This window comes from Phoenix dactylifera, unplaced genomic scaffold, assembly GCF_009389715.1.
Source record: "Phoenix dactylifera cultivar Barhee BC4 unplaced genomic scaffold, palm_55x_up_171113_PBpolish2nd_filt_p 000089F, whole genome shotgun sequence".
In the NCBI taxonomy this organism is placed as follows: domain Eukaryota; kingdom Viridiplantae; phylum Streptophyta; class Magnoliopsida; order Arecales; family Arecaceae; genus Phoenix; species Phoenix dactylifera.
This window is the reverse complement of record NW_024067678.1, coordinates 1,082,209-1,102,760: the sequence shown is the minus strand read 5'-3', so window position 1 is coordinate 1,102,760 and position 20,552 is coordinate 1,082,209. Positions and strand designations below refer to the sequence as shown.

The 20,552-nt window shown below is 35.6% G+C and overlaps 2 protein-coding genes across 5 annotated transcripts in view; one reads left to right on the top strand and one right to left on the bottom strand.

Annotated features, from left to right (window-relative positions):
- Positions 1-18,574, bottom strand: part of LOC103713525 (DNA polymerase eta) — a 41,846-nt gene extending 23,272 nt beyond the window's left edge. For 2 of the 4 annotated variants that reach the window (XM_008800482.3, XM_008800483.3), the window contains exons 1-10: positions 18,464-18,574; positions 17,925-18,045; positions 17,721-17,832; positions 17,405-17,572; positions 16,977-17,141; positions 16,533-16,636; positions 16,275-16,394; positions 15,515-15,638; positions 13,149-13,262; positions 12,792-12,983 (exon numbers count right to left, since the gene is read on the bottom strand). In XM_008800482.3, coding sequence (XP_008798704.2) covers positions 12,792-12,983; positions 13,149-13,262; positions 15,515-15,638; positions 16,275-16,394; positions 16,533-16,636; positions 16,977-17,141; positions 17,405-17,572; positions 17,721-17,832; positions 17,925-18,045; positions 18,464-18,539 — 1,296 coding nt within the window. In that variant the 5' untranslated portion in view covers positions 18,540-18,574. Of the gene's footprint in view, positions 1-12,791; positions 12,984-13,148; positions 13,263-15,514; positions 15,639-16,274; positions 16,395-16,532; positions 16,637-16,976; positions 17,142-17,226; positions 17,301-17,404; positions 17,573-17,671; positions 17,833-17,924; positions 18,046-18,463 lie in introns of those variants that run through there. The other 2 variants (XM_008800486.3, XM_008800487.3) reach the window with 2 other exon arrangements.
- Positions 18,575-18,931: 357 nt separating this feature from the next.
- Positions 18,932-19,966, top strand: LOC103713526. The gene is made up of 2 exons (XM_008800488.3): positions 18,932-19,381; positions 19,555-19,966. Exons 1-2 carry the CDS (start codon positions 19,064-19,066, stop codon positions 19,636-19,638), a joined length of 402 nt encoding a protein of 133 aa, XP_008798710.1. The 5' UTR covers positions 18,932-19,063; the 3' UTR covers positions 19,639-19,966.
- Positions 19,967-20,552: the final 586 nt, after the last annotated feature.

Genomic DNA, 20,552 nt, shown 5'->3' with positions numbered 1-20,552 from the left:
TAAGGAAACAAACAAAAATCATTTCTAAATCTAAAGATGTTGTTTCCATCTCTAAGTCTTCAAAAGCTTACATTGGACTTGTTCTTGGAGAATAAAACTGAAGTATTTTTCTGTATTTACTAAATCTTGTAGAAGCGTTTCAAATGAAAAAGGTTTCCAAACTGTGAAGATCATGGCACAGTGTTGAAAACCAAAATCCAGATTAAGGTTATACAGAAAATAGTATTAAATTCAATTATTTCAGCTCCATGGACATCATAAGTAAAAAGGGGTTAATAGAATTCTTGAAGAAATGAAAAAGACAATTATGTATGATAGTCATCTACTTAAATAATTTTTAAAAGACTATCATCACTGCTTGTCATACATATGATTTCTATTAGATCTATTTCTGATGAAAATTTTGATCTTCTGAAAAAAAAATGAAAAATGAACCATTGCATATCTTTCATATTTTTCAGTCGTACATGTTATGCTTGATATGCTCTTATGAAAATAATGCCAAATCTGATAAAGATATTTCTATTCTTGGATATCATTCATCAAGCAATGCATATAGAGCATTCATGAAAAGATTCTAGTTGTAGAAGTATCAATTCATTTTTTATGAGACTAGTGATTTATTATCAAGATACTAAAATTATATGATTAATCTTTTACATATAACAATCTGAAAAACTTGTTAATAATTAGAACCAAATTGGATTTTTCAGATATGCTCTTAATAAAAAAAATTTTTGACTATTAAAAGACTAAATTAAGAAAAGATAAAATAGATCTTGATAAGATTCTTGCATAATTAGAAGTAAAAATCACCTTTATCATTTATTTGCTTTACGAGCGTTATTTTCTATCAAATGAATGTGTAGAACACACTCTTGTGTGGTTATTTCATTAAAAAGGAGATCTATGTAAAATAACCACCATACTTAAAAATACACATTACATATATGATAAAGCAATATGAGATTTGATACAAGCATCAAAAACTTAATATATAAGAGCTTAAGTAAACTTTTTGATAGAAAGCAATAGTGATAAATCTATGGATCAAAAAGAAGAATTTGTAATATTTTATTTGCTCAAAGAATGCATTGATGACATCAGTTTTGGTTCTACTAATGAAGAGTTATATGAAGATTTTACTTAGCTCATGTAAGGTGAGTTTGAAATATGTGTGATGAATGAATTAACATCTTCTCTCAAACTCCAAATTAAGACAAACAAGAAAGGGGATCTTCATTGACCAATGTTAGTCCACAAGAACACTCTTATAGAAGATTGGCATGAAGAAGGTACATCTAAGACCCCATCTTGTAGAATTTGAATAGGATGAGCAAAGTAGATCTATTGTTTAAAGTTGTATTGAAGATTGATAGAATAATTATTTCATCATACAGCTAATAGACCAGAATGTATGCTCATTATGTGCACTTGGGCAAGACTTCAATCTAACTTTAATGAATCTTATTTTATTGATAACAAATAAATCATAATCTGAATTTCTGATAGAAACAACTGTTTAAGATAAAATTGATTAAAACTTAGCTAAAATATCTTATTGATAATTATCTTAAACAAATAGAATCTAAACTAAATTATTTTTGAAAATAAGAAATTGAATTGACCTTGATAAATCTTCTATTGCCTCACATGCTTGTCCTTGAACTATCTTGGTTAATGAAACTATCTCTTTAGTTCAAGTGAAATGTGCTTGCTTATATTTAGGCAATCTCTTGAGTAAAGTGATTCAACATTTGATTATTGTCATATCTTATGATTGAGTCATCTAGTTTAAATAAAAATATGTTGGTTGAATGTTTTGTATCTTGAAGAAACTAATGACCTTCTTTCAAGAAAGAAAAGGAGTTTGTTAATAATGCAGGATCCTTGAGCAAGAAAATGAGAGATCTCAACTTGAAGGATATCTCCATGTAAGATACAATAAACATTCACATGCAAACAAGAGAGAGGACCTTCTTCAGCCAAAAGTTCATACATAAGAAATCTAGTAGGTATTTGACTGAAGAATGCAGAATGAAATGGTAATTCTAGATACTTCTCTCATAAATTAATTGAGCAAAGTCAATAACTTAAGTCTTATTACGACATGATTAAAGTCTTTAATTATTAATTTTTGATATCATGTCTATAATTGATTGAATTGTACTTTTAGAGAGTGTTTCATGGTTTGCCAAAACTAGAATATATCTTTGCATATGTCATAACCATGAAATACACAAGTATATGCTTAAAATTTTGATGTAAAATAACTTATGAGAAGTTATGAATCCATGAGCATAATGAAAATGTTGTTTGCATGATACACATATAAATGATACACAAGATAAATTCTTTATTCTGCTCTTTCGTGTAAATTACTTGAGAATAACAAAAAGAGAGAGAGATAAAGAAAAGAAAATGGATATTATTCAAGAGAAGTAAAATCCAAGTAGAGGCAAATACCCCAATCTTAAGGAAAAGCAAAACAAGCATAATATATTCGGCACATTTGGAAGGGATAAAATTCGTAATTAATTACACTTAAACAGGAATAGTTTGAAGTGAACTTTATAAATTTTCTATATTGCTCATCATAGGGATGGTGCCAATGGGGAGGCTAGTGGTAGTACCCGGCACTATTTGACCCAACTATTCGGTGTAGGGCATATTAGGGACGGCACAAGAGGGAGGCTAGTGGTAGTACCTCGTGCCCCTTCCAACTCCACCGGATAGGGAGCAAATAGAGTATAGAGCATAAGAAAGTTATAAATGAAAGACAAAGTTAATGAAAGTAGAATTAAGTCAATTTTTTTTTAATCACTTGAAAACACACTTTAAGGATAAAATCATTGCAAGATTATATTTAAATAGGGGGAGTTTATTTGAAAAATATTGATTTGGATCCTTGACATGCTTGTTCTTAATATTTTAATGCATGATTTAACACATGATTTATTTTGCATATGGTATGATGTCTTGATTTATTGGTTCTCAATGTTTTGTAATGCTTCATCCTTGGACAATTTGTTTGAATGTTTGAATTGCTACATAACATCTTTTGTTTGGTTCTATTGAAAAGAAATTTCAGATTTGTCGTTCACAATCATCTTTAAAATCTGAAAGTTAAATAAATTTGTAAAAAGGAGAAGAGAAAGATATCTCTATTTAGGCAGAATGAATTAATCTTGATCTATCCTTCAACTTGCCTAAATTTGGTATATAATGTTCAAATTCGTACCAAAACTCAACATTTAATACAAAGATTCTGAATATGCTCTTATATGTTTGAAATATGTATTTTCAATCGTAATGATTTAAGATGAGCTATAATATGGAAGATACATATCTCAAATTATGATTTTGAAAGCCTCAATTGAAAATCCTATGTAATTCAGAATCTGATTTTGTATACAAGCTTAAACTCAATATGATTTCTAAATAAAATCTTAATGTAAGAAAAACAGAATTAATTCTGATGCCTTTGGTTGATTGCTCCGATACGCATCCGAAACATATCATTTCTTATCTTCAAAGTGTACTAATATTGGTCCAAATGATGTGTTTTTCGATGATCTTGATTGCAAACAAAAATTTCTAAATATATGATTTTATTTTGATATTAAAAGGATTTATTGTGTCTCATGTATACATTGCTGAAAAAATATGATTAAGAAATTGAGTTCTATAAATATATATACCTCAATGATCATCTATATGTTTTTCTCCCCTACATTATTAAAAAACTTCCATCAATAGAGTGAATGATCTTAAAACTAGAAATATTTCAGCTCACTCAAATGATTCTAAAAGAAAGAAAATGTAAATGCGGTTGAAAGAAACTAAGCTTCTAATGAATCATTTTCTGATTGATATTTCTATACATTTTCACTAAGATTAAGAGAAAGCATAACTTGTTCGTAAAGGATTAGAAAGAGTAATTACTACAAATTTTGGAATAATACTAGATTACTCTACATTCTCGATATTACAGGATTTCAGTGTTATTCATGTTTATCACTATAATCTGAAATTCAACAATTTAAAATGATTAAAGAAGAATGCATCTTTTGAGGGGGAGCTTTAGATATTCAGTATCCTATCCCAAAGACACTTTATTTTGATGCATGCTTTGAATTTTATGGATTGATTTTGATGAACCTCCTTATATTGCAAGACATGCTTTAATTACCTTAAGATGAGTTCTATAAAGGTTGTCTTATCTCAAACCTTGAGTCTTATGAAAATAAGCTGAAACTTATAGAAAATATATTTTTGAGATTGACAATTTTGTTGAACATTATCTTAGGATTCTAAACTCTTAAATGGAATGATCAATTGAGGGGGAGAAAGAAAATTTCAGAAGGAGAGGTCTTATGGAACTTAATTACATGAATCTATAGGAGAGGGAAAGAATACTAAATGAAAAGTGATCCTAATACTCTCCAATATGTATCATCTGAAATTTAAATCTGAAAATCTTTATGATACACCTTGAGGCGTGTTATTTGGTTAGTATATCTTATGCATCACTCATGAACCAAATTACAAATCTTAAGAGCCTCTAATTTAATAAAACAGGGGGAGAACAATGTATTAAATTTTCTTGAGTATCTCTTAGAAAATCTATTTTGAACCTCACTAATGAGTTTTAATTGGCTTGCTCTTTAGAACTTCTATTTTGTGCCAATTCATTATTTTATGTATCAAATTGTGCTTATTTTCTAAAGGAATAAAAGAAAGTCTTTAAAAGAGCTCAAAGATGTATCAAAAATTGCATAAACTCATATTTTAGTATTTGTGCCCCCAATGCTCTTATTATCATAAAAGAACTTTGAAGTCATTAAGAATTAATGATCCAACATGATGATATGTTTTTCCAAATATATAAGTTTTGATCTTTTACTCTGAAAATTAATTAAATTGCTCTCATGTTGATAAAATACTTAATAGATTGGGCAAAAGGTCTTAAATGAACAAGCTTTCATACTTAGTGAAGAGAGGTTAGATTTCCACTCATATTTTTCCTTGACTATCATTTGTGGTACTTCTTGAATTAACCTAAGGACGATTCCACCTACACTTGATTAGAAAACTATCTGTGGTATCAAATTAAAAAACCTCTTGAATTCACACTCGATGTGTTCTGCTCTGATCTGTGTACTTAATGTTTCACTATCTTTTTGATGTTGTCAAAAAGGGGGAGAAATATCTAAGTATATGCTATATACTCAGATATTTCTCCCCCTTTTTGACAACATCAAAAAGATAGTGAAACATTAAGTACACAGATCAGAGCAGAACACATCGAGTGTGAATTCAAGAGGTTTTTTAATTTGATACCACAGATAGTTTTCTAATCAAGTGTAGGTGGAATCGTCCTTAGGTTAATTCAAGAAGTACCACAAATGATAGTCAAGGAAATTCAGAATGCTTTATTACTTTGAATTGAATACAAATCAGCTTAAAATTTAAATATGTTGATTGTGTTAAGCTGATTAAATCTAAAGCATTATCATGAAGTATGTTTTTAAATATATATGTTTTCTACTTCATGCAACTTAGCTATGTATTACTTCTAGAAATCAATATCTTTTATATTGCATATACTCCAAGTTTTGTCATCATCAAAAAGGGGGAGATTGGTGACCCAAAGATTGATTCATAAATTGATTTTGATGATCACAAAACCTTGAAGTATAGATACTAATGCTTATGTTGCAAGGAGAAAGATATTTATTTTGCAAGGAACATAGCAAGTTGGGAGAACACAAGAAGGCCTCCAAAGCTCTCAAGTTGGAAGAAAGCTACAATTTATTGGCCCAAAGTTTAAAGTTCAAAGGATTCAAATTGGAGGAGTAAAATCAAAAGAAAAATTCAAAAGAACAGTCTTCGAGTCGACTCCAGTGGAATTCGAGTCGACTCCGGAGAAGTATGAGTCGACTCCGGAGAAGTATGAGTCGACTCCTAGGAGTCACAGGCAGAAAAGTCAGAGAGCAGTTTTCGGGTCTGAGATTCGAGTCGACTCCAGTGGAACGCGAGTCGACTCCGATGGTTGGTAGGTCGACTCCAAAGAAAGCAAGAGTCGACTCTCAGCGGAACACAAGGAAAAAGTCAGAGAGCATTTTTGGGACTCTGAGATTCGAGTCGACTCCCGCATTGCACGAGTCGACTCCGAGACTCCGCGACCATCAACAGACAGAAAATCAAGTTACTGCCTCTGAGATTCGAGTCGACTCCCAGACAGCTCGAGTCGACTCCAAGGCAGCGCGACCCCAAAAATGCAGAGGATCAGTTTTCGGGCTCTGAGAGCCGAGTCGACTCCAAGAGAATCCGAGTCGACTCGAGGAAGAAAATCAGAAAGTATGTCCTCTGGATTCATGGGATGAGCCGACTCCGAAGATGCCAAGTCAGCTCCAGATGTTGGCGAGTCGACTCCGGGTTAAGTCGAGTCGACTCCCAGTCAAGGCATGCACTTTAATTCAAATTTGGAACAGTAGCCGAGTCGTCTCCAGTAAAGCACGAGCCGACTCCTGCAACAGGCGAGTCGACTCCTGATCGCGCGAGTCGACTCCGATCCCAACGGTAACATTGTCAGGAAATGCAGACTGTGTCCAACGGCTCTTTTTCTTGTCTCTAACGGCTATATTCTTGTTTCCACGCCATCTAAAGCTATAAAATCAAGAGAAGAGCTAGGGGAGAAGGTATGGAAGTGGGAGAGAACTTTTAGGGAAGAGATTCCAAACAGATTACAAGGGAAATCTCCCAAAAGCACAAAAGGGCCATTCAAAGTGAAATAGAGGGAAGAAGAGCATCCAAGTGAATCCCAAAGCTTCCTCTCCATCCGTGTGCTGCCTCAGTGATCCTCCACTTCGTGCCAAATCAGAAGAGGGTCAAGTAAAGAAGAAGTCGAGCTCCTTCATCTTCCAAACTCGTTTGAGGACTTCACTTTACTCTATTTGCTTATAGTGTTATATTTGCTTGTTTAAGAAGCTTTGATTTATCTTAAACTTTGTTATAATATCTTGTAACTTGATTCAATCACGGGATTGAATCAAGGGGTAAAGGTTTGTTGGTGAGCCAAAGGGAAAACCAACGGTGTAAGGTTTGTTGGTGAGCCAAAGGGAAAACCAACGGGGTTTAGGTTTGTTGGTGAGCCGAGGGTAAAACCAACGTGTAAGGGTTTGATTGTGAGCCCGGGAAAACAATCGGAGTGGTTCTAGTCGGTGAGCCTGGGAAAACCGACCGAGTTCGTTGTGCGCTCGTAAAACAACAAGTTGGGTTGTGAGCTTGTAAAACAACCGGCTGTAATCGGTAGGATTATAGTGAAATTCCCAAGAGGTCTTGGGGAGTGGATGTAGGTGCTGGGGTGCACCGAACCACTATATTTTTGTTGTGTTTGTGATGCTCTTTGTTGACTGACCTCCTCACTCACTTACTTAGATATTAAGCTTGCTTAACTCTTCTTCGTGCATCCTTTAGTTGCAAGCATAATCAATTTACTCAATCATTAAATTGAATAGCATACTAGGGCAAAATTAGACTAATCTTTTATTGAACCCACTGCTTAATAGTTGATTAGATTAGAATCATACTCTTGCTAAGGTTAAGCTTCACTAAGCATCCATACAACTTAGCATAATTAATCTAAAAGATTAGAAGTAGTTTAAAAGGTTTTAAAAGACCCAATTCACCCCCCCCCTCTTGGGTTGTCACCTTGGGCAACACATAGTATATAAAATTTTAAAAAAAACAGATCTATGATCATATCAATGAATTTCAGCCTGCATAAATCTGCACAATATGATCACAATGCTATCTTGGGAGGCTTAGATTAATTAATCTGGTTTCAATCTATGCTTCATTCTTGTTCCAGAGCAAAATAAGTGTGCTATATGTGACACAAGTAATTCCATCAGAAAAACTGATTGTTATCCATATTAGAATGAGGTGCCAAAACTGCTAGTTGGTCAAAGCTAGGACCTTTAGCCAATTGAATTAAATTTCTAAATATAGACTAGGGTGTGCCTGATGTAATTAGCATAACATCCAGAGGCATCCCAAAAGTTACTAGAAAATAATTATTTAATTATTTGATGCCTCTATGCATCAGTCCTAGCACTTAGATCCAATCCTAAACCCGAACCAGCACTCTAATACCACTTTGATGGACATGGGGATACATTTTCGGTATGTACAGCGAAAATTTAGAACTTTCTTTGTCATATTTGTATGCATAAAACATGCTCAATGAGGATTTTTCAAGCCACAATACAATTCTGGAGTTGTACTTCTTGCCCTGGGAGCTGCTAAGATCGTGAAAGCACAAGATCCTCCAAGCCTTACCATCAGCAGCCACATCGGTCCATGTACACGATCCCAGGAACCTTGTTGACTTCCAAACTCCAGCAACTCACAAGCCAACATGATGCTTCACTAAAAGGAATTGATCTATTGCGCTAGATCTAACCTTTCTCTATTCCTCTCTTTTCTTGAAATAGAGCTTGCGGAACCTTTTATCTTTCTTTTCCCTCTATATGATATGCCACATTTTTTCTCACACCTTTGCCACCCCTTATTGCTGGATATTAATAGTGGAAAGCTAGGCTTTTAGCGGCCAGCTCCAGCTAGCCATTATTTTAGTATCAAAGTCAAAATAGAACGCCAAGAAGAGCGGGAGTTCCTTTCTTGGATGCCTCTTTTAGGAGTTGACCTTCCTAAGGAATGTCGGCTTCCTATCCACATAGAGGAGAGGGGAAGCACACTAGAAAAGTGACCAACCACTTCCCCTAATCCTAGTCTAGTTAGGACTAGACTTGGTCGAAGTCCAGTCATACTTACCTAGTTTGACCTAATTAAGGCTCAATTAAGTCTCCAATTAGATCTTACCTGATCCAATTAATAATTGAGAGAATATTTAGTTAGAATCTTATTCTAATTAATAATTGAAGATAGGTCACACGTGCTAGACACTTGGATAGCTCAATCCAGGTTCCTTGCATCAATAATAATCTGCCCTTCAGGTTTGCAATGTCACATATAAGTAACATGACTCGGAATGGGGATATGATGCCCATAATACTTTACCGAACCTTGGTGAGCTAGGATGAAAACTAGTAGTCTCCCTGTTTCTGCACAAGCTCTTTTACTACAATTCGATCCCCCATCATTTCAGCATCCTTGCATGACCATTGAGAATATAAGCACTCTCAAATGTTTAATCATACAATATCATGGTCTATCATAACTCTGCATCATGTCAAACAATTTTTAGGTAAAACCTTTCACGTGAAACCTTCTGCAAATAATTAATTACTAAGTATAATAAGTTTGCAAACTAATTTATTGTTTTCTATAAAATAACTAATAGCTTGGGCCTTAAAACTCCCATGTTTGATCATGTCTCTGTCCTCATATTAATACAATGCTACCTAATGGTTTACTTGTTGCATAGCCTACCCCTCACTCACATCTAGACCCAATAAACTAGTGAGCTCCCTGTCATGGATGTAATCCAAGGTATCATGGGTGATATGAGTAGGGGCACAAATAGGTCGGGTCAGACCGGGTCATGAGTGACCCCAACCCAACCCATTTTCTTGTTCAGGTTCTAATTTTGGACCCAGATCCAAACCAATAGAAGATTGGATCGGATCGGGTCGGATCCAAAGCTACAATTTTCGACCCAACGGGTCATTCGGGTTGGGTCGGGTCCATGTATAACCCGATCCCAACCCAAAAAAATTCGGACCCGATTCGGGTCCGGTTCAGGTCCGGTTTATCAAAAGACCATCAAGGAAAAGGGCTTATCAGACAATTGCAGGCACTATTATTGCATTTATTGTCCTCTTATCCACAACTAGAACTGGCGTGTGCAGATGCACATGATGCTTCAAAGTGTTGATCAGGCATGTACGTACGACTGACTTCGGATGAAGATACACTCGCAAGACTTACATATACAAGTATTCTTCTATCATATGCAAACACTTTGAATGTGTGACATTCTCTCAGCTAGCTTTTAAGAGAGAATCAGATAAAATGCATTTCAAGAGAATATTACGATGATTATCTGCTCCAACTATCATTTACAAAAATTAAAGTGCAATAAGCAGTTCCAACTATTATATATTTGAAGTTGAGTGGAGACAGCACTGACAGACAAAAATGGGAAAACACCTTCACTAGTAATACCGGAGATAACCTACAGAACTGGAAGACTTGAAAAAAATAAAAACAATGAATAGGATGTAGTTCTCATAGAAAAGTTTTATAGGCATATATTACTTTCAACAATAATTACATCAAGTATCAATGACTATAAATACTGCTAATGAGCCAAATGCAGTTTCTAGGGGCTCATACATCAAAATATGCTATAAACTCACATACTGATCTGGCATGCTTTCTGCATTCTGCACTCATGTGATGCACAAATGCAGTTTCCATGGGCTTGTACATCAAAATAGAAATTGAAGGATATGTGTGAATATTAGGACAAATTTTCATGTTCAAGCTTTCAATGCCATCCGGTGTCATGCAAGTCTACATTATCAATAAACACAAGCTTTTGAAACCTATCAATCAAGTCATATCATAATAGTCAACAAAGAAATAAGCAAACATTTATTCTCAAATCCTTTTCCCCACATTTTCCTAGAGGACCACCGAGGCATAAATCTATTTAGTCTATCTACCCATAAAATACCAATTCTTCCAAAATTCTCTACCATATAACACAGCAACTTAGCAAATAAGGAGATAATAATTTTTTTGATGTATCATTTCTACTGAAAAATGTACAATTTCATCAATTTGGTTTAACCTAGCTTCTGTTTTGCTTGTGGTATGCCCAGCAAGGAAGGTCATACAGGAGCTTAAATAACCTGGTAGGCCTGGAGATTGCAAAATCAAGGGACAAGACAGAGATTCTCACTCCTTCATGATAGAAGATACCGGTGCAGCAAAATTTTCAAATTCTTCTAGTTTCTCTGGACCTAAAACCAAATGTAGGATACTCTTGAGGCAATACAACTTTCTACATAAGTTTCCCCATCATGAAAACTATACATATTTAGAAACTGACATAAAGGATAAAGGAATGATTAACGGGTCAGGTCGGGGCGGGTCGCAGGACTGAAAACCCAAAATTATCCAAATTTGAAATGGGTTCGGTTGGGTCAGATCTAAATTCAGTAAACCCAAACCCGACCCAAAAAATGGAACGGGTCCAATTTTAGAACCCAACCGGCCCCACGGGTCCTCCAAAATGGGTCAGATTGGGTCTAAGCGGGTTGGGTCACGGGGCAACCCGACCCATTTCCGGCCTTAGATATGAGTTTGGCCCCAAATTTTTACTAATACCTCAAAATGTAGCATGGTGCCTTATCCTTCATATCAAGGAACTATCTGTAAGCTATGCACCCGATTCACACCTCAATCATTGACAATAATTTCCAAGGTCGATTACCACTGTTGATTGTTCAATGTGATATCACATCCAAGTGCTTGTGCGAGGTCACCACCTTGGTGGATGAGAAACTTTAAGTAGTCACCATATACTGCAACAACCAAATAGGAGCAATATGCAACCTCACCATAGCTATGAACAATATTTCAAATGCTTAGGAATATCCAATCTTCAACTAGTAAATACTCCAACCACTTCAATAATTCCTCATGAGCACGCATGGACTCTTTTCTAGCTCCAGGGTTGATGTATGAAGCACACCGAATATTATTCAATGATCATATAAATGAAATGTCCATGTTATATGTTAACCAATGTTCAAAAAATTATATGCGAATAGCTTTTAGGACATTACCCTACTCCAATAAGTACACTTTTCCCATGAAGTTGCATGTGCTCCATAGCATCATAAAAAGACAAGGACACCACTGCAGTAGCAATCCATTCATAAGATTGGTAGTAGACAGCCATATTGATTTTTACATTCTTTCATCATTGTCAATGAACAATTTAGGGATCAAAAATCATAATATCAAATTTCAGATCAGCATATGCAGACGCTAAATTGTAAAAGCAAGGTTACTACAAACCACAACCAACATTATTAATTTTTTGGTAAACATGACCATTAGATTCGAGAATCAAGCAAAGCTCTAATTCAAGGTAAGTACTAAAAAATATAAACTGAAAATTCTGGATATAATAAAATCCAATCAACACAGAAATTTAAGGAAAAGGAAGAAAAGAACCAGCAAGACAATTTGATTGACAATATGCAGGTATATGATTAATAAGGTAAGGCCCACGGTACATAAGAAAAGAATCCATGAAGAACAAATATATACCTGAAATGACTAGGATAACCACGTAAGAAAAAAAAGGATGGTGATCAAAGAAAAAAAGGTAAAGATGCATGGGAAATTTCACCAGGGAAACAAAACTAGCATTTGAAGTCAAGATCATAAAATATATCATCATAGAATAGGATGCCACATGCATCAAAGCCAATAATTTTCACGTTTTAGTAATTGCATATTCATAATACATTATTAAAGAAGACACAAAATCTAAATATTTTATAAGAATACCATAATTTGCCAATATATTTTAAGTTTAACCATGTTTATTGATGTGGTTCCAGTTTTCAATAAACAAATTAAAAGCAAATTACGTATTTTGTGAATCAATAACTGCATCAGCTGGTAAGAAACAAGCAGCAGTAATGAAGCTAGGAAGACAAATATAAGATAGCACAATTACATCATGGCAAAATCCTATCAAAATGAATGTGAAAATAGATTCTAAATAAAGTGAAACTTACATGTGGTATATCTGAAAGTTTGCTAGCTGTAACAGAAAGAGATGTTATTCCCCATCCAATGTTTTGCGAACCCAAAAATTCACGAAGACCAGAAACAAAGAGTTTCATTGCATCTTCTTGAAGTTTTGCAGTCCCATAGCGCAATGGGCACGACTTTGAAGGAAATTTCTTGTGAGAGTCCAAATCATTTGCCTGCAAAACACAAAATAAATGTGGAAATATAGTACAATATCCATTATATAAACATGCACAGCACGAGCACATGCACACATGCATTAAAGCATTAGTCTGTTTTCCTCCTCAACAAAAACTAGAGAAATGACTGGAAATAGTTGATGAAGGACTGAAAAAAAATACCTTAAATGCTTTTGCATGCAGGGTCAGTCTGTGCACAAGCCGCTTGTTCTGATCCAGGTCAGATTGAATGCGTTCACTCAATTCTTCACACAGTTGATTAAGCCAGTTCTCAACCTATCATGCTCCAAGATGTTTGGAATACACGAATAAGAAAAAGTGGCAGAATAACTTTCTCAACAGAGCATTAGGAAACGACAAATTAATATCTAAAAGAGCACATATAAGTAGATCTAAGAGCTATGCCCTAGTGCTCCTGCTGACACCTAAACCTACTATATCAACTTGCAGGACAGATGGAAAGAATCAATTAAGATGCAGTAGACATGTAATCTATAATGTAACTGCAAAAGAAAATTAGATGTTCAGGTGATACTCTGGATAATAAGTAGTATGAAGATATTCAAATATCAACTTGAAAAGTTGATACATAACCACGCTGATTTGACTTTTCTAGCAATTAATGATTTGAGAAAGGAGCAAGTATAATAGAGAATATGAATACTTAAGTAGTCCCAAAGCCAGATTCATCTTAGCAAGTTAATAAGCCCAAAAATATTAATGTCTATCTCTCCTATACATTTGAAGGAAAATCCTACCTTATATCATCAGATTCAAACTAATGTAAGTTCAACACCTCAAATAGACAGATGTACTGCATTATTTTCAAAGCAGCACAAGAAGGTAAATAGATTTTTCCAAAATCTTAGTGGAAGGATTGAAAGTAGATATTTGATATTTAGAGGATGTAACCAAAGCCTTAAACTCATATTATGGCTGTAACCTCTTTAACAGTTGAGACATCCCGTTAGCATTCCCCACCCCCAAAATCTTAGTGGAAGGATTGAAAGTGGATATTTGATATTTAGAGGATGTAATCAAAGCCTTAAACTCATATTATGGCTGTAACCTCTTTAACAGTTGAGACATCCCGTTAGCATTCCGCACCCCCACCCCCTCCCCCTCCCCCTCCCCCTCCCCACCCCCTCATCCATATATAATCTAAATAGGGAAAAACAAATTAGCATTATTCACCAAACTAGGCTCACATAGGTAACCAGCCAAGAGATGTATAAGAGGAAAAATAGTTGTAACCTCTGCTAGCCAGTCATTTTAGGAAGGAGAAGTAATGCAAGATAATCCCAACAATAGAGAAGGCCTATAACAATTCCACAGGAAACATGGCTGAGATATCCACAATACACCTCTCTCATATCCACTTCATTTTTGAAATGACTGAGCTACTGTATTACCAGGTAGTGAGGAAAAATGGAAGTGCTTTTTTCTTTAAACAGAAAAGTAATCACAGTACTAGTAAACTATGCAGTCTACATTGTAATCATTAGATGGCACAACAACTTTTGATCAACAGACAACCTAAGCTTTATCCCATTTTATCCCAAGGATGAGGATGCCAATTGAGGATATACGAGACAGGTATCCCCATTATTTCTATCAAACATCCAAACTAAACCTTAGAACAAGGAAATGATTAATTATGGGTGAAAGAAGAATCGCAGAATAATACATCACATACTGTGCTTTTTCTGGCAATGGGCTGGAACAATACATATGACACTTCACAACATGCTAGTCACAGTTATCCTCATATTTTCTATCCATTTTCCAAACTAAGCCTTGGAAGAAGACATAGCAAAGTACAGGTCAAAGAATAAGCACAGATTAAATCACCACATACTGTGCTACCAGCAAAGGGGTGGCACAATATGTATGCCATGTTGTAATGTGCTATAACTTGGCATACACTATGAAGAGTACACATATCAAAAAATAAATATATGTATTGCTCATATTTGGGTAAAATCAAATTTATCATTCCAAATATGGATATCAGTTTCATTAAATGACTGACATTTGTATTTGGATTCATATCCACCAAAATGTTGGAAATATAAAATATCAGAATGTCCTAAATTTCTCTCCAAGTTTCAATGGTTAATACCTTCTTTTCCTTTCACATGTAGAACTCTTCAAAATGATAGAGAGTCATGTGGTGTGAAAGTCTATATACTGAAGGCTTGTGAATGTTAAGTATCATTAAAGAATTATAGAAGTGTAAAGAGAAAACAGCTGTCTATGTGTGCATGCGTGTGAAATGGTGTTTAAAGTCTATGTACTGAAGGCTTGTGAATGTTAAGTATCATTAGGCAACAACAGAATTATAAAAATAAAACATGCATTGTTATACTACGCACTTGTAAAAAGAAAACAGGCTTGTGTTGTGTGTGTGTGAAATGGTGTTTGAAGTCTATGTATTGAAGGTTTATGAAAGTTAAGTATCATTAGGGAACTATAAATTGTAAAAAGAAAACAGGTAATATCATAATATGCACATGGTAATATCTTACAGAAGCAGTAGTCTTCAATGCTTGTGGGCCAGGAAATGTCTTTCCACAACCATGACTCTTAGGTAGAAGACGGTCCTCAACTTCTTCCCCATTGATACCTCTTGCAATATTCCATAACCACGTGCTAGAGTGTAAAAAACATTCGATGTTAGGAGTTATTCATTCTAAAGATCTATTATTAACCACGTGCTAGAGTAGAAAAAATATAAGATATTAGGATATATTCATTCTAAAGATCTATTATAAGAATAATGCATATTATAACTACTTGACTAAGTGAAGGTAAAGTTCACAATCGATGCAATCCAAATAAAAATGCACGATGCACCATAATTGGATATTAAAAAATTGCACTTAACACAGAAAAGGATCCAATATAGTGGAGAATAAGTGAGTTAAAGAGGATAATGACTCTGGAATTTAAAAGTCAGCAATAAATACTTCATCTACAATCACCCTTTTTGTGACTGATTCCATAAATAATTGGTAGTAAAGAATTGTTTAAATGTAAAAAACTTCACCCTTTTTGCTTAGATTCCTGTCATCAAATGATCACTAGTCTTATGGCATCCTGTCACTCATTCGACTTAACCTTTGGCATATCATAAACTTCCAAACACTACCAAATTATACTAGAGTCCAACATTCTGTGATCCTTCCATGACTAGGAACACAAAAAAAATATAAAGAAAAAACATAACTCGAACAAGGTTAATATCTTACTAAAGTAGATGTAACTAAACAATTAATGTTACCACACCCTGTATTAATGCCATAGCACTCTTGCAACTTCACTTCAGTGAAGTGTAGTAAATCACCAACAGTTTTCACTCCAAGATCAATTTGTAGGGAGCTTCCGAGCTTTCCCCCAAGTTGTTTCCTACAAAGTCAGAGGTGATGAAAAATTGATATCTATAAAAGAACAGGTGAAAGCAATTATATTTAGCATCATTATTCAGATTGGAAGGATATTTTGACACCACCACCCTCCAAATGAAGCAACAAGTTCATGTCTTACATTTTCTTCACAGGCAAGGAAGCTAGTAAATCTTTTACTGATGACGATGGTACCACTGTTTGTTGTGCAGGTTTATGCATTGCACTTGCTTGTTTCGCTAACATCTGCCACAAGTATCAGTCATAGATTCCATAAGAGACAACACTAGCAGAAACAATAAGTTAAGAGATCATGATAGGAAATGGCAATGAGTTCAGAGCCAACAAAAGGAGGAGAAGAAAAAAGAAAGCATTGTAAAATATTGAATCAGAAGCAAAATTGTAACAAAACTCATCATACAACATGGTATTAACATAGCATTTAAGAATTAAATTGATTAAAAAGAACCAACAGTGCACTTTGCACATGTAGACATACAACACATGTATGGGCATGCAAACAGGAACTGCCAGAGGGGATCATGCAAACAGTCACAATCTCATTCTAAACTTCTTTCTCAGTTACCTTATTGTGAGCAATGCCAGCTGAACATGTGAATTTGGTTTCCTCTAAAACTTTTGTCCGAAGTTGTGCAATAATAATGGCTCCACAAGCTAATAACTTATCTTCATGGTCAGCATCACTCCGACAGAGCCACTCTCGCACATTCCCTTCCCTGTCAGTTATATCCTGAACATAAGAAACAACCAAAATTAACTTCAAGAATGAAAGGGTAGTGAAACATACCTAGTAACAACAAGTCTTCCCACTTAACCTTGTTTAAAATGCACTGGATTATCACATGAACATTCATCTAGGACCATATCCTTTCAAATAATTCAAGAGAATCTGAGATAGAAGCATGCATAAGCAGACTAGTATATATTTATTGATGTTATCTCATTACCGCAATCCTAAAGTAATAGAAGGGGGAATGAAAATTTGCATCTTACATTAGTAACACCCAGAATATGTGACTTCAGAGCCTCTTCATCGATTGCTTCCAACACCTCTGGAGGAGCTTCTAACAGCATTGATTTAGCTGCATCAGTAAGGTCAAGGTATACTTCATCTATTGATGCCCGCTCACACCGTCCTTTTGTAGCAAGTATCGAGACTACCTGCAATTTTGAATCAACCAAAAGTACCTAGTTATTGCCAGGGTTACTTTAAGGTTACATAAAAGGCTGCCTTGTTATTAAATCTATTGAAATCCATACAGAGAACCAAACAGTGATCATCTCATATTCCCATTTCTCCCAGACACACCTCAGAGCCAGCACTGCGATATAGATTCAAGTCAGCTTTACCACGGGCAACCGGAACTTGAATTAATTGGATGTTCGGACAGACCTTCTTGGCCTCATCCCCTCGCATAGAACTAGAAGTCCAGATATAAAAGAATAGTTTCAGGAATCTAACTACACAGAATTAAATGACTTTAATTATAAGAAAGAGGGGAGAAAAGCTTACCGCTTAACGCCAAATTTTCGAGCTTCATAACTAACAGCAATCAAGCCCCCACCTTTCCAAGAATTATATTGTACTACAGCAGCCGGCAAACCCCTTAATTCAGGATTCTTTCGTTGCTCAACTGCAAGAAACAAAATAGATATACGCAGACGCAGTTAAGCAACAAAATTGGCATACTCATTATGCAAGGGAAAGGTCATTTTTGCGACATAACCGATGATTTTTCCAATATTTAACAGCTTTAAAGCTATGACCAGAAAAATTTTCTTTCACGATCCTAGGTTTTTATAGCGCAATTTTACAGAAGAAGAAAAGAAAAAAAAAATAAAAACAACTAATTTAACCATATGGGAACGATCCATAGAGAAGATCAAATCAAGACTAGCTTTGATCGTACTATTTGCAGAAAAAAAGATTAATACTTGGTTTAAATTACATAAAAACCGATTAGCGAAGATTAACAAAAGATTCAGGGGTTTAGGGATTAGCAAGTGGGGAAAAAGGGAAAGCGGAGAGAAGGAGAGCGGAGAGTTTGAGACCTTGGACGTAGAAGCAATCCATGTCGACGTGGGCGATCACACGGGCATCTTTCGGCTCCGGCCGGGCGATCGGCATCCTCGCCCTCTCTCTCCCCCCCACCCACACCCTCTTCTCCCTCCATGTCCCAAACCAATTTAAGCGAGCGAGAATAGCCTATTTGGTGGGCTCCACTTTCGCACGTGCGGCGACAAGAAGTCGGCAAGTATCATCCCGACTTTAAACACGTTATTGATTAAAGAAAAGGTAAAACATTTGATGATGGATGGCCGGGATCACTTCAAGTGCCTCAGAGTTGATGGAATCTCAACCGTCCAACAAAACCACAACCTTGGAGGGGACCGTCAGATTGCATCTCCAAGTGGAACCATTGGGAAAATGGTACGGCCCAAGAAGAAGTTTATGTATTCTAATGATATTTTAATATCTCAACGGTCATATTTCACAAAGCCAGGCAACAACGGTCACCTGCGAGACTCTAGATTCCCCTTCCCTTTACCCTTCCAAAGTCTGCTCTCTTTTAACTCTTTGGCTTTCCTTCTTCCACCACCCAAAAACCCAACCCAAAACCAGAGCAAGGAGCCTACTACTGCCATTACCCCATGATAGTGGAGCGACTTATTACGGTGGAGTATCTCGATCCATCCATGTCTCAGGAGCTCATCGGCAAGTTCCCGGATGCCACGGCTTTCGACTTCGACTACTCTCAGAGCGGGATTTGGTCTCCCTTGCTTCCACGAGGCAGGCACAGTTCATCTTCAGTTTTTCCTATGGAATCCCACAAGAAACTCTCAGACGCGCCTGGGATTCTTTCTCCGGGAATACTAAGGAAAGTGAAGGGAAAGATAAGTAAGAAGCACAAGAAACATATGGTTGCTCCGAAGCGCTTGGATTTCTCTACAAGTCCTACTCCTAAAAAGGTAATATTTCATCGCCAACCTAATAAATAGTTATTTATATGTTATGGAGGATTTTGTCAAAATTTATCAGCTTTATAGGAGTTCTTTCTCGCCATTTTTCCAATTTCCTAGCTGCCAGTAGTTATTTGTTCCGTATTTTTGAAAGAAGTCTAGATGACCTGAGATTGTTGCAGGGATGGAACAAGGTGTTGAGAGCTGCTGTGAAACGCTTCAAGATTCACAGATCTCCCTGGCAGATGATGCTGCCCACTTTGTGAGGCAAAAAGTATTTCCCTTCTTATATTGTGTCTAGCGTTATTAAGTTGCTTCCAAAAATCTATTTGTTAGTCACGGCAAGGATGTATATAATTCTTGTTTGACATTGCGGAAATAAAGAAGTGGTGATTGATCCATTATGTATGTTTCCGCGTATCAATAGCTATGAATCTTTAATTGGGAAAGGAGGGGAAGAAAAAGAACAATTGAAATATAATTAGATCTGAATTACGACAAAATTATTATGATTACATGTAGTATTAGACCCCCTTTGTAATTTTAGAAGTTGATCAAATATATAAAATGCTGCAGAGGAGGTTGACCGTTGTATTCCTGTTCTCATCTATCGTTCCTTTGTAGATCTGATCATTTACTTCAAAATTAAAAAGAAAACACAAGGGCGGCAGCTGCTGTTGAAAAGTTCCCTATTCATTCTTCATTCATCCCAAAGTAAATCACCAAAAGAGGGACCTTTCCTTAATCCTAAAATGGTGTCATACCTTCAAACCTTTTTTGGTAAATGACAAGTTCTATGAGTGGGAGAAATTATATTCTATATCTGGTGCTCAGCAGTGTATCGGATTCCAACATGTGTATCATTCCGGCAGCCTCAATGTAAGGAAAGAAAAAAAATGGTGCCAGATCTCTATCCCCTCTCTTGAGTGAATGGAACCCTAGCTGCTCCCTCAACCAAGCGAATAGTCTGAATTTTCATTTCTATATTGATCATGATATATGTAATAACTCTGGCATCTATTTTAAATGCATATTCCTTTTTTGCGCAGCAGAGTTATGAAAATTTACTTGAAGCAACTGGACGAATTGTATGTGCCAATTGCCATCTAGCTAATAAGCTGCTCCCTCAACCAAGCGAATAGTCCGGATTTTCATTTCTATATTGATCATAATATATGTA